The sequence below is a fragment of the Girardinichthys multiradiatus genome, chromosome 9 (assembly GCF_021462225.1).
Source record: "Girardinichthys multiradiatus isolate DD_20200921_A chromosome 9, DD_fGirMul_XY1, whole genome shotgun sequence".
NCBI classification, from domain to species: domain Eukaryota; kingdom Metazoa; phylum Chordata; class Actinopteri; order Cyprinodontiformes; family Goodeidae; genus Girardinichthys; species Girardinichthys multiradiatus.
Window position 1 is genome coordinate 46,531,452 of NC_061802.1, and position 14,068 is coordinate 46,545,519.

The 14,068-nt window shown below is 41.0% G+C and overlaps 1 protein-coding gene across 1 annotated transcript; it reads left to right on the forward strand.

The window, feature by feature from the left end:
- The first annotated feature begins 215 nt into the window (after nt 1–215).
- On the forward strand, nt 216–10,025 carry rfc4 (replication factor C (activator 1) 4). The gene is made up of 11 exons (XM_047374175.1): nt 216–480; nt 963–1,086; nt 2,204–2,282; nt 3,777–3,856; nt 3,924–4,043; nt 4,247–4,390; nt 4,478–4,598; nt 6,725–6,850; nt 6,970–7,050; nt 7,237–7,350; nt 9,714–10,025. The coding sequence occupies exons 1-11, from the start codon at nt 231–233 to the stop codon at nt 9,837–9,839; spliced, it is 1,365 nt and encodes a 454-aa protein (XP_047230131.1). The 5' UTR covers nt 216–230; the 3' UTR covers nt 9,840–10,025.
- The last annotated feature ends 4,043 nt before the right edge of the window (nt 10,026–14,068 follow it).

Consider the following 14,068-nt stretch of genomic DNA (forward strand, 5'->3'; position numbering starts at 1 on the left):
TTGGCAACCTTATAATATTTGAAAAATTCATATGTGGAAACGCTTTATATTTCAATAAACCTCAAGCAAAATAAAGTCGGTTTCAGTGAAGAAACAATGAATGTGGCACATTTTTTTTGGCCATAATACTATCAACGTCTTTATTAGGCCACTAGAAGCCACTGTTCTAAGTTAAACTGAAGCCTTGAAACTTTGAATCTTTTCGGCACATTTGAACGATTTCCTCGTCGATGGACAACTCGTGGAGTCATGCGCATCATCTCTCATTTCAATGTACGACGCTGACGTCGCCAGGGAAGCGGAAACGTTTCATACCCTTTGATTGGAAGTTGGAGAGTGACGTCAACGGAAGTTGCGTTCACCGTCATCCAGAGCGGGAACGCCGGGTTGTTTCAGCACAGAAGCGATCAGAAGCTGCTGTTGTGACTGATGTAAAGCCAACAACGCGGTACTTCGAAGGTTCGGTTTTAAAATCAGCTGGTAAGATAAGAGCTTCGGGTTGGTGGGTCAGTGCGGTGTGGTACCGATATGACTGAAACAGTAACCAAACTGTCGCTGCTTTATTTAGCAAGCTAAATGCTTTCACATGCAACCCTACAAAGAGTTTCATCCATTTTAGTAATAAACATGGTTACAAACAAGCAGTACTAGAGGCGGTCAGAGAGAAAGCCAAGCTTCTGTTTTCAGTACTTTGACTGTTCTAACAGGTGAAACAACTTTAGGGAAAAAATCTCGTACAGCAACAAACTGGTTCTAACGTTTTGCATCAGTCTTGTTTTCTACCATTATCACAGCGAGGGTTTGCTTCTAATGATGATTTTTGTTTGTTCGACAAACATGAATCATGTCTTACTCCGCCTCATGACTTATTATGAAACACTATTCTCTCTGTACGCAGGTATGTTTGCGGAATGGCATGTCTGTTTATTTCATAATGGCCCCTCTGCTTTTGCCTAAATCAGGAGGAATCATGGAGGCCTTTCTCAAAGGAGCAACCTTTCAGACAAGCAGACCTCAGAAGGACAAGGCAACAACAGAACCTGCTGCAGAGAAGAAAGCTAAGGCAGTTCCCTGGGTGGAAAAATAGTAAGTCTAAACTCCAAAGCTGATCTTTCCCTCTGAGTACCAAAGAATTACTGCTAAAAAGGCTTGAATCTTAACTTAAGTTGATCTCTTCTTATTAATTCAGAGCAACTGTATGTTTATTACTACAGCTGAAACCAGAAGTTTATATACAGTGTAGGAAAAGAGACATATCGATTTGTTTCCTGTCTGACGATTAAACCAGACAAATTGTTTCCTGTTTTAGGTCAGTTAGGATCATCCAGATGAGTTATATTTTCTAAATGCTAAACTTGTCCAACAATTTCAGAATTCTAGTCAGAGAAGCCTGGAAGGATGACCAGGACATCTTGGAGAGGACATTCTTGTAAAAGATATTAATAATAGCAATGGATTATTTCCTGGAAGAATAAAGGTTAAATAAAAAAAAATTCCCAAAAATTTCCCAAATAATAAGAAACTGTATGAAAACTTGTGCATGTAAAGAAACTCTAAATAGATTCTTCGACTTTTCAGACATTTAGCAAATAAAACAGATTTTGGTAATCCTAACTGACCTACAGCAGGAAACATTTGCTCTGTAACCGTAGAGAACAGCCATAGAGTACACTTTATTGTTTCTATATTTTGCTCCTCAGCATTCGGTTTGCTCAGAATTTCCTTTCTGTCAGTCTTCTTTCGCCTTCCAATATATTGTTATACAGATGATAGGCAGACGAAGCTACCAGCTTGTTTCTGAGGGTTAAACAGCATCCCATCTCACACACCAGTGGTTCATACTTTATAAGAAAACTTTAAACCAGAGTTTTTATCCTGAAACCTGCAGACACATGTTTGTTTTACCTTCTGACTTATCGATTAAACATTAAAATCTAATCACATAACTTTTTATTATAGATGTACTTTAAATATTATTACAGAAGTGTTCACATCTGTATATTGTGAACACTGCTGCACTGCAAGTCATTTGGTCACCATTAGTTGTAACTTTTTGTTTAACATAAAGTAGCTGTTAGTTCATATGTTATCTAGAGTTGTGTTGAACAGGAGAACAATCTAGTTGCACTGAATGTTTTGCAAGGAAAATACATTGTTGAATGTATATCAACACATTTGTTGTTGTGTATTTTTCCTACTCCAGCAGACCCAGATGTGTGGATGAGGTGGCCTTCCAGGATGAGGTTGTAGCAGTGCTGAAGAAGTCACTGGAAGGAGCAGATGTAAGAGTCAGCCATACTTCTTCCTAGTTTTAAAACTATTTGGTCTGTAGTGATCAACAAAAACAAAAATTGTGGCTTTTATTTTTGGGCTTGGTGAATCTGGCATCCCATTTATATGAGCTGTTTATGTTTTGGTTTTTTGGACGTGTCCTGTCCCTCAGAGTAGCTCTCAGAAGGTGGCTTTATGCTGCTGGTTTAAACTTGGTCATTTAGAATCTAAGCAAATTCATTCATTCTGAGTCTTAATTCTTTTATTACAAGGTGGAAAAGATTTACTGCTTTATTTGTTTCTGTGGGAAAGGGACAGTTTGTAATGACACAGACACTGAAAGGAGTCGTAGTTTTCATGTTTTTCATCGGTAACAGCAATCAATCATTGTAAACACTATATAATTTAACAGGTAATGAACAAACACTACTTTATGTTTCGGTCCATGTATATATCTATATATTTATCTTTTCATTTTCATCTGTTTCTCTCCATCTGTCCTCATCTGTTCATCTCCCTTTTTCTAGCAGTCTTCATTTATATCTATTAGTGCTGGACAACTTTTACAATTCTTAATCAGGATTAATTTAATGTGCAAATCTCAGTAATAAATTCAAAAGTTGTTTTGTGGACTTACCTCAGAAGGACTTCTTTTGAAGTAAGTAGCCCTTGGATGATGGTAGGGGAAACACGACAGGGTGTTCAGGTCCAGTGGACCCGGTGTTCATTAAGTGTGGAACATGTTGGTCCCGTGTCCTCTTCCAGTCTGGGTATGCTGTTAGTGTGTATGCATAATGTCTCTGACCCGTTTACAGACGAGGTTCCAAAAGTAACACAAAATTCAAGCAACTGCTCTGACGTCCCTGCAGGTTTAAACTTCAGTCTCGTGGGAACCAATTGTTCTTTTTTTATTTTCTGTCCAATTCACAAATCATTGTGGATTAGACTAATTTAGAAGGCTAGTGGACCTTTGGAGAAGTGGAAGAAGATGAGCAAAAGCCACTTAAGTATAAGAGCCTCCACGTTGCAAGAGGTTCTTGTTCTGACTGGAGTTTTGATGTATGAAGTGGAAGAAGTACTCTCTATAACTCGTGTTGTGTAGGCTGCTATGAACAGACTTGTTGTCTAGAATGACATGGTTACTCTGTGTTTACTTGAAATTATGTAAACCGATTTCAGTGAGTTACATTTCTAAAGAAATTCAACTAAATAAAATGAGCAGTTATAGAAAACCTTTCATTTCATTTGTATATTTATTTTTATATTTATTATCATACCTTGTATTCTACCTGCATTAAATGAATATATTAAGTTTAACTTAAAAAACAAAAATCAAGTTTGCAACATAAAATAGTTGGATTATAAACCCAAAAATGCTGTGGGACCACCAGATCCATGAACGTTGGCAGAATAAGGAAAATATGAACACCACACAAAGCGTTAAGCAGCAAAAGTTTGAGGATTAACTTTCAACTTGGAGTCAGAAGATTTCTGCTTCGTTTCAGCTTCCAAACCTGCTCTTCTACGGGCCTCCTGGAACAGGAAAGACATCAACCATCTTAGCTGCTGCCAGAGAACTTTATGGGTGAGTGATGCAGGTCTCTGCAGCTCCAGGCGGTTCTTCCACTCAGCTCCTTTCCCCTGTGTCTCAGTCCAGGGTTGTACCGACAGAGGGTGCTGGAGCTGAATGCTTCAGATGAACGAGGCATCCAGGTCATCAGGGAGAAGGTCAAGAACTTTGCTCAGCTCACTGTGGCTGGGACCCGTTCAGAGTGAGTCTGCTCTCCTGGAAAACTTAAATGCTCTAAAAAGCCGTTGTTCTGCTTCTTCATTGTCAGGCACTTGAATTTTATCAAAGGAATAACTTCTTGTCTGTTACATCTTTATGTCAGTAAATGATGGCTTGAGGATTTTCAATTAAAAGAATTAAATGAGTGATTTCCAGTTCATCAGGGGTTTGATGCTCTATTCGCAGTGGGAAGTTGTGTCCTCCTTTTAAGATCATCATCCTGGATGAGGCTGACTCCATGACGGCTCCAGCTCAAGCTGCCCTCAGACGGACAATGGAGAAGGAGTCTCGCACCACCCGCTTCTGTCTCATTTGTAACTATATTAGCAGGTCAGCTGAAGGTCCGAAGGCCAGGTCCCCATTGGTTCTCTGTGATTAGTCAATCACGATTAAGATGTGTCTCTTGTTATTCCATAGGATCATTGAGCCCCTTACTTCCAGATGTTCCAAGTTTCGTTTCAAACCTTTAGCTAATCAGGTCCAAGAAGAACGACTGCTAGAAATATGTGAGAAGGAGAAGCTCAAATACACCAAGGAGGTATGTGGCAGGAGGCTGTTGCTGTAATCTGGACCTGGAAAACGTGACTGATTATGACTTTATGACAACAGGACGTTTGATTGGCACGAAACAAGAAGTCAACAAGTTTGTGAGGCGTACTTTTGACTTCACGAGGCAGGATTAAACCCACTAACACACGCCTACAAGAGCACAACCACCGTCATTTATCAAATCTGTGTTTGACCAAATAATGGGTGTATGGTTTATTTCAAGCTTATTTCTGGATTTCTCATTTTGGACTTGAGTGTTAAATGATCTCTGATCCCACAGTGGGTCTAAGATTCTTTATGCAAGTTGATATCAGTGTAGACTTGTGGAGCAGCAGTAGCCGTCAAGTTTTGACTGAGATTTCTTAGTCTTTGCTTGTGGGATATATTTGATTAATGATTTTGAAGTTGATTTCCATAAACTGCATAATACTGCCTCATTACTGAAACCTAAATATTCTGCAAGACAAGCAAAAAATAATCTTACCTAATTGTTTGTTTAGTTGGGCCACCTTGATATCTGTATGACCACACACACCCTGGGCAAATGCATGAAACACACACATATGTGACCCCTAAGAAAGGTCATCAGGGGTTGGTAGTCCCATCTAATGCATCTTAGTCATCCTCTGTGTCAGCTGACCTTGACGATATGACTGTCTGTACTCATAGAAAGCTTATGAAGACACTGCTTTTAAACCTTGGTTGTGGGCTTCAGATCATTGTTGTTGAAAGATGAATCTTCACCTATTGCCCCTTTTCCATAAGCTCTCCTTTAGCCAGCTCCCCTCCAGTCAGCCTGTTTTATGACCTTTTCCATTGCTTTTCCAGCCCAGTACTGGCTGAAATGTTACATGACCAGCCTACTGTTCACTGATTGGCCATAATCGTGGCTGACGGCTGCAGGTGTGTCTGTTAATGCAAACGACAGGTTTCATACCGAGTAGACTGAGGTACAGCGGAGTGGAGGTGGTGCTGGAACCTTAGCCTCGGTTCTTGTGCACTCTCGAGAAAGTTATGTTGAAGAGTCTGTGTCTGCTGTCGTCTCACCCTCTCTGCAGACCAGTCACCAGTCAGGTGACTATGGCTGAATGGGTAGAGTAGATGTCTTACATCCAAAAGCTGTGGGTTCTTTCCAGCTTCCTCATACCATATGTCTTTGTGCCGCTGCATAAGACATTTAACCCCAGATTGTCTACTGATCTGTGTTTTAGTGTGTGTGTGTATATGTGTGCATTTGTGAATGTGGCTATAGTGGAAAGCACTTTAATGGTCGTTATGTCCAGAAAGGCGGTATATAAATTCAGTCCATTTACCATTCCTGCCTCAATAGAACATCCCCACACCATGATGACTGTTTGCTGGCACCTCCATGCTTCATACTGGAGATGGTGTTCGCCACGTGACTGCCTGTTTTTCTCTGGACGTCTCAGCTGGACCTCAAGCCAAAAAGTGAAATAAGAAAACTATAGCTATATTTCTGACTTGGTTCATAACCTGCCGTATCACGCAGATGTTCATTTGAAAGTCTAATGAGTAGCTACTGGAGGGGCTGCTCATTAGCTGAGCTAATATTAAGTTGTATCAGCACTTTTTCTGAGAAATGGTTCTTAGGTGTGTTGCAACGAGTTGGGCTCGACGAACCCGCCTGTGGGTTGAGTAGAGGGATGCCTGTTTTTTTAGTTTTTTTAAATCAGACAGTAATTCATAATGCATTTCCTATGGTTACAGTACTCACAGTTAACTGTTGACCTTCTGTGACCACCCTGGAGCTTATCATTGGTTGAGTCTATACCTATCATCCATCTGAATGGATTTTTCTGAACAATGTCTGGATCAACCCGGAATGCTCTATAACCAGCATGTACAGCATGCTGCCTTCATACCTAAATAACGGCTGCCTGTTTTTACACAGCATATATGACCTCACTGACCGAACTCCACACTAGTATTTAGAACAACCCTTTCAACTAATGATTCAAATACACAAATTTAGCAGCAAACGTGTCATTGCTGTTGGGTTTTTTTATCAGTAGGCTACAACATCTGGTAAAGTGATGGTTATTGATGCTGGATGTACATCAACACTTTCTGTTGGTTTGGTCTTGCTTGATGTAGAGCATTGCAGCATTGGTGCAGCTGTCTGAGGGGGATCTGAGGAAGGCCATCACGTTTCTTCAGAGCGCAGCACGTCTCAACGCTGACAAGGAAATCACTGACCAAGCAGTTATTGAGATAGCGGGGGTGAGTCCCTGTGAAGACTGGAGAAATGATGGACACTTTCATCGGCTATAATTTAAACCTTCTGTTTGTTTGAAATGATCTAAGGTTTCCTATACACATCACTGATTGCTGTTTTCTAGGTCGTCCCTTCCACAATGATTGATAATTTGGTCCAAATCTGCTTCAGAGGAACATTTGAGAAACTAGAGGTCACAGTGAGGGTAAGTTGTTCCGACTGATAATTTCTTTTTTATCACATTTGTGTCCTAAACACAGCGGGATTTCAGTTATCTGAAACGATGTGGCCAGACTAAATGCTTTGTCTTAAAAAGGCACATTAGGTTGTGGTGTGTTGGAGCAATGTGCTTGCTTTGTATTTTGTCCCATGCGTCTTATTTTCTTGCTAGAACATGGTGAATGATGGTTATGCCGCCACACACACCCTGAGTCAGCTGCATGACTGTCTCTTGGAAAAGGACATTACTGACAAGCAAAAGTCAGCCATTGCAGAAAAGATGGCGGTGAGTATTTTCTTTATAGTGTTATTTAATTCACTACAAATGAACAGTTTAAACTCCTTTAGAATGACTTCATTATAGGAATAGGTTAAAAATTACCATTCTAAAAGAAAACGAGAAATACATCAGTTAAAGCAGTGCTTGATGCATAAGACTCCAGTATTTACAGCCCAACGACCCCACAGTTGACCAGTAAATTGGGATGATTCTGTCGTTGAATCCACAGGTGAGATATAAAAGAACAGGAAATAAGTAATGACCAGCACAATCCTGATTGGTGCATCTCCTGCAGGTTTCTGTTTTTGTACCCTGACCTGTGTAAGCCCTGATTCTACCAGACAATCCAATGAAGCACCAAGCTGTCGATGAACGTTCTGAAGTGGCGTTTCTATGGATCAGTTTTGATTTTCCAGAAGGTCCCTCAGCAGTTTAATTGGATCGAGATCTGGTGATCTAGTTAACCCATTTCAGTTTGTCAGTCTAGTCTGGAAGTACTTTGCCGTGTTACAGGGCAAACATTTACATATGCTGCCAAAGAACACAGATAAGTTGCTTAATGTAAATCAAACTTCTATGAAATCAAACTGTCCACTTAGGAAGCAACACTGATTGACAATCAATTTCACATCCTGTTGTGTAAATGAAATAGACAACAGGGGGAAATCTTTGGTGATTATCAAGACACTCAATAAAGGAGTGGTTCTGCAGGTGGGGACCAAAGACCACTTCTCAGTACCGATGCTTTCTGGTTGATGTTTTGGTCACTTTTGAATGTTGGTGGTGCTTTCACACTCCTGGTAGCATGAGACGGACTCTACAACCCACACATGTGGCTCAGGTAGTGCAGCTCATCCAGGATGGCACATCAATGCGAGCTGTGGCAAGAAGGTTTGCTGTGTCTGTCAGCGTAGTGTCCAGAGCCTGGAGGCGCTACCAGGAGACAGGCCAGTACACCAGGAGACGTGGAGGAAGCCGTAGGAGGGCAACAACCCAGCAGCAGGACCGCTACCTCCACCTTTGTGCAAGGAGGAACAGGAGGAGCACTGCCAGAGCCCTGCAAAATGACCTCCAGCAGGCCACAAATGTGCATGTGTCTGCACAAACGGTTAGAAACCGACTCCATGAGGATGGTATGAGGGCCCGACGTCCACAAATGGGGGTTGTGCTCACAGCCCAACACCGTGCAGGATTCTTAGCATTTGCCAGAGAACACCAGGATTGGCAAATTCACCACTGGCGCCCTGTGCTCTTCACAGATGAAAGCAGGTTCACACTGAGCACATGTGACAGACGTGACAGAGTCTGGAGACACCATGGAGAGTGATCTGCTGCCTGCAACATCCTTCAGCATGACTGGTTTGGAAGTGGGTCAGTAATGGTGTGGAGTAGCATTTCTTTCCATGTGCTCGCCAGAGGTAGCCTGACTACCATTAGGTACCGAGATGAGATCCTCAGACCCCTTGTGAAACCATATGCTGGTGCAGTCGGACCTGGGTTCCTCCTAATGCAGGACAATGCTAGACCTCATGTAGCTGGAGTGTGTCAGCAGTTCCTGCAAGATGAAGACATTGAAGCTATGGACTGGCCCGCCCGTTCTCTAGACCTGAATCTGATTGAGCACATCTGGGACATCATGTCTCCATCCATCCACCAACGTCACGTTGCACCACAGACTGTCCAGGAGTTGGCGGATGCTTTAGTCCAGGTTTGGGAGGAGTTCCCTCAGCAGTCTCATCAGGAGCATGCCCAGGTGTTGTAGGGAGGTCATACAGACACGTGGAGGTCACACACAATACTGTTGTTGTCAGCACATTCAACTTTGTACAGAACAAAGTATTAAATGAGAATATTTCATTCATTCAGATCTAGGATGTGTTATTTGAGTGTTCCCTTTATTTTTTTGAGCATATATACAGTGTATATATATATATATTTCTTCTTTTGTTTTTCTTTTTTTTTTTTTTTTAAGTGGTTCTTTACTTAAACCCATTTTGTCCAAAAATGAGGTTTGAAAACACAGAGAGCAGATACCTTAAATGCTTTAACACCAGACCAGAGTTCTGAATGGTTCTGGAAACCAGCACCGTGTGCTCATACTCACCAGCTCTTGTAGACACATGCTGCCCCAATTCACTGTGAGAAAAAAGATAGTCATGACTGCCCAGCAGACCAAGTACAGGGTAGGCCAGCTGTTGAGAACCACAGCAGCAGTTTGCAGGTCTATAGATTATCATTGCTTAGCCAGCGATGAAACGGTGATGAGTTGCTGTCTCGATATTAACTAAGCTAACCGATCAAGTTTCATTAATGTTCCAACAAGTCATCATTTCCTCTGAATTAATTAGTCTGTGTTTGCTCTGTTTCAGGTTGTGGGAAAGTGCCTTGCTGATGGTGCTGATGAGTACCTGCAAATGTTAAGCTTGTGTTCAGTGATTATGCAGCAGGTTGCCCAAAGCTCAAACTCCGCTGAGCAACTTCTCCTTACAGAATGATGACCTTCATCTGCTCCCAACAGGACCAACAGCTTGAATTCTCTTGCTTTAATTCAGAGTTTGAGATGTTCCACCAGATTTACTCGATGGTGATGGTAAATGTTATGTTCAGGAGACAGAACACATGTAACTGCTTCCCAACACACTGTTGTAGTATTCTGGAAATTAATAAATCATTTCTTTGTATCTGGCAAGTTCTCACCTTCATAACCAGCAGAGGTGGGTTTTTTTCATTTGGGCAAAAGAGCTCACTACTCAGGGCAGAAAGCCTAGGGGGCATCATGAGCACTCATAAAAGTAACCTGTTTGTTGTACCCCCAACAGGTTCTGTTTTACTAATTTGCATGTCTAGTCTTTGCACTATGTAAGCTCTAAGAAAATACTACTGTATACCAGGGAGGCTAATCATCATGAAGTCGGTATCTGTTCCATCTATTAATCTGGGACTGAAGTAAAGGGAGTATTCCACTGTTTTGAGTATCAAACATTTAGACGAGTGTCAGCTTAAGTGACCCGTCTACACTGAACTGAGATCCATGAAACCTTTATTCTAATTTTAAGAACACAGCATTTCCATTTTTTTTTACATGGGGATCACCGTAGACTGAGAGGAGTGAAAGAAAAGCGGCAAATATAGACGAGTCAAACCTCTGCTGAAGCATTCCAACCTGATGAGATTTTTTCAAAAACTGTTTTTTTGTGAGACCTTTTGTCCATTTGTCTAACCTTAAAACAAAAACTTTTGAAATCTACATAAACATAATTTACTCATCACTATCTTCATGCATCTTCAGATATATCCAAATTATGTAAAATATTTTTTTTGAAACAAGTGTAACCTCAAACAGTAAAACGTTTTTCTGAAGGGTTTTGGGCACAGAATGAGGTGCTTTCCTTGGGCACTATTCATGCAAGAACCACCACAGGTTTCCAGATAGCATAATGACTTAGATTGTTTTAACTTATTTAATTCTGATAAGTCGAGTAGGTAGTTGTTTGTAGACTTCACATCGACATAAAATATTTTCATTTTATTACCACAAAATCTTGTGGCGTGAGATTTCATTCCACTCCTATTAAAGAGCCTTAACTTCTCCAAGGAAGTAGTTTCTTGGGATCTGGCTTTATCTTGCGTACATTTGTTCTTGTAGCTTTGCGTTGACCTCCTTCTCAGTCACCTCTTAATACTGACATTTGTAACTATGTGAATGTGTGACCAGTAAGGAAAATGGGAGCCTTTTTTTTTTTCAAACTAGATTCATTAAACAACAGAGAAACAAAGTATCTCTGTTCGTTCTTTTTGAAAAAGAGAAAAAAAGTGGGGAGGAAATATCAGGCTTGCATTTCAGTTTGACACAATATTACCTCTTCAAATTACAATCTACAAATCATGATTAACATAAAGAAAACCATTAAATGTATGTGTGTGTGTATAGTAAGGTGTAAAAAAATGCTGTAAACAAAGACTGCTTTCAGAAATATAGATGATTGTTTATTTTGATCAATTTACAAAATGCTAAGTGAGTGAACCCAAACATACAGGTCCTTCTCAAAATATTAGCATATTGTGATAAAGTTCATTATTTTCCATAATGTCATGATGAAAATTTAACATTCATATATTTTAGATTCATTGCACACTAACTGAAATATTTCAGGTCTTTTATTATCTTAATACGGATGATTTTGGCAAACAGCTCATGAAAACCCAAAATTCCTATCTCACAAAATTAGCATATTTCATCCGACCAATAAAAGAAAAGTGTTTATTAATACAAAAAACGTCAACCTTCAAATAATCATGTACAGTTATGCACTCAATACTTGGTCGGGAATCCTTTTGCAGAAATGACTGCTTCAATGCGGCGTGGCATGGAGGCAATCAGCCTGTGGCACTGCTGAGGTCTTATGGAGGCCCAGGATGCTTCGATAGCGGCCTTTAGCTCATCCAGAGTGTTGGGTCTTGAGTCTCTCAACGTTCTCTTCACAATATCCCACAGATTCTCTTTGGGGTTCAGGTCAGGAGAGTTGGCAGGCCAATTGAGCACAGTGATACCATGGTCAGTAAACCATTTACCAGTGGTTTTGGCACTGTGAGCAGGTGCCAGGTCGTGCTGAAAAATGAAATCTTCATCTCCATAAAGCTTTTCAGCAGATGGAAGCATGAAGTGCTCCAAAATCTCCTGATAGCTAGCTGCATTGACCCTGCCCTTGATAAAACACAGTGGACCAACACCAGCAGCTGACACGGCACCCCAGACCATCACTGACTGTGGGTACTTGACACTGGACTTCTGGCATTTTGGCATTTCCTTCTCCCCAGTCTTCCTCCAGTCTCCGGCACCTTGATTTCTGAATGACATGCAGAATTTGCTTTCATCTGAAAAAAGTACTTTGGACCACTGAGCAACAGTCCAGTGCTGCTTCTCTGTAGCCCAGGTCTGGGGAATGCGGCACCTGTAGCCCATTTCCTGCACACGCCTGTGCACGGTGGCTCTGGATGTTTCTACTCCAGACTCAGTCCACTGCTTCCGCAGGTCCCCCAAGGTCTGGAATCGGCCCTTCTCCACAATCTTCCTCAGGGTCCGGTCACCTCTTCTCGTTGTGCAGCGTTTTCTGCCACACTTTTTCCTTCCCACAGACTTCCCACCGAGGTGCCTTGATACAGCACTCTGGGAACAGCCTATTCGTTCAGAAATGTCTTTCTGTGTCTTACCCTCTTGCTTGAGGGTGTCAATAGTGGCCTTCTGGACAGCAGTCAGGTCGGCAGTCTTACCCATGATTGGGGTTTTGAGTGATGAACCAGGCTGGGAGTTTTAAAGGCCCCAGGAATCTTTTGCAGGTGTTTAGAGTTAACTCGTTGATTCAGATGATTAGGTTCATAGCTCGTTTAGAGACCCTTTTAATGATATGCTAATTTTGTGAGATAGGAATTTTGGGTTTTCATGAGCTGTATGCCACAATCATCCATATTAAGACAATAAAAGACCTGAAATATTTCAGTTAGTGTGCAATGAATCTAAAATATATGAATGTTAAATTTTCATCATGACATTATGGAAAATAATGAACTTTATCACAATATGCTAATATTTTGAGAAGGACCAGTACAGCTAAAGTCATTAAGAACTATCTTCAGCGTAAGGAAGAACAAGACTTACTGGAATTGATGGTATGGCTCCACAGAGCCCTGATCCCAACATCATGGAGTGTCTCTGGGATTACATGAAGAGACAGAAGGATGTGAGAAAGCCTACATCCACAGAAGATCTGTGGTTAATTCTCAAAGAACAACCTACCAGCTGAGGTCCTTTAAAAACTGCAAGTGTACCTTGAAGAATTCATGGTGTTTTGAAGGCAATGAGTGATCACACCAAATATTTTGATTTAGATTTCTTTTCTGTTCTTTCACTCCATTTTGTTGATTGATGTGTTGGGATTATGGATATGACTATATTATTTAATATTAATACTTTCATTTTAATTAAATATTATTTTGGTCTGTTAAGGGTTGTCCTGTGAAAACCTGCCCAATAAGGCAGAGGTATTAGGACGAAATTGAAAGGGATGAGCCAAGCTCTGACATCATTGAACAGCAAAACTCTGAACACACACAATGAATTCACACAATTTCATAAAATACAAGAATTGATTAACAAAAATAAGTTAACTCAAAGTCAAACATATTTCAATCAACTAACTCTTTACCATGCTAAAACAACCCAACTAAACCACCAAGCAGAAAGAAAGACGGCCCAGCCGAGTCACATGACGAGTAACCTGGCCACCCGGCGCTCACTGATGAGCCCTACTGTAGGGTGGACCTCTGGCGCTGCCGTACTGGGAGACATCACTTGCCATTTTATACTGGTCTTCATGAAGGCTTCTGAACTGTTATTTGTCTGACCCATCATCCAGAGCCTGTTTGCCATGGGAGACCCTAGCTGGGGCATTTACGTCCCAGAAAACATAGCCTTTGGGATGATTCAGGCACTAAAACCCCTGCATCACGTTAAGGTGGCAGTTGAAGGAGCGGTGCAAGAAACCTTTCCTTAATATCTGTGTTCGAATTAGAATTAAGTTTTTACAAACACCTAAGATCTGTTACTAGTGAAGATGCTTGGAAAGAGCACTCTGACCACCATACATCTTAAATTGCCTGTTGATATTTACTTCACTTGTATAGGTAGAAGAAATTTCGACAATGTTTCCTCACAAAAGATGACCAG

Coding starts and splice junctions, on each gene's coding strand:
- rfc4 (XM_047374175.1), top strand. CDS start 231: ATGGACAACTCGTGGAGTCATGCGCATCATCTCTCATTTCAATGTACG. Junction 2,283..3,776: donor AGTCACTGGAAGGAGCAGAT/GTAAGAGTCAGC, acceptor GCTTCGTTTCAG/CTTCCAAACCTGCTCTTCTA. Junction 4,391..4,477: donor ATTTGTAACTATATTAGCAG/GTCAGCTGAAGG, acceptor GTTATTCCATAG/GATCATTGAGCCCCTTACTT.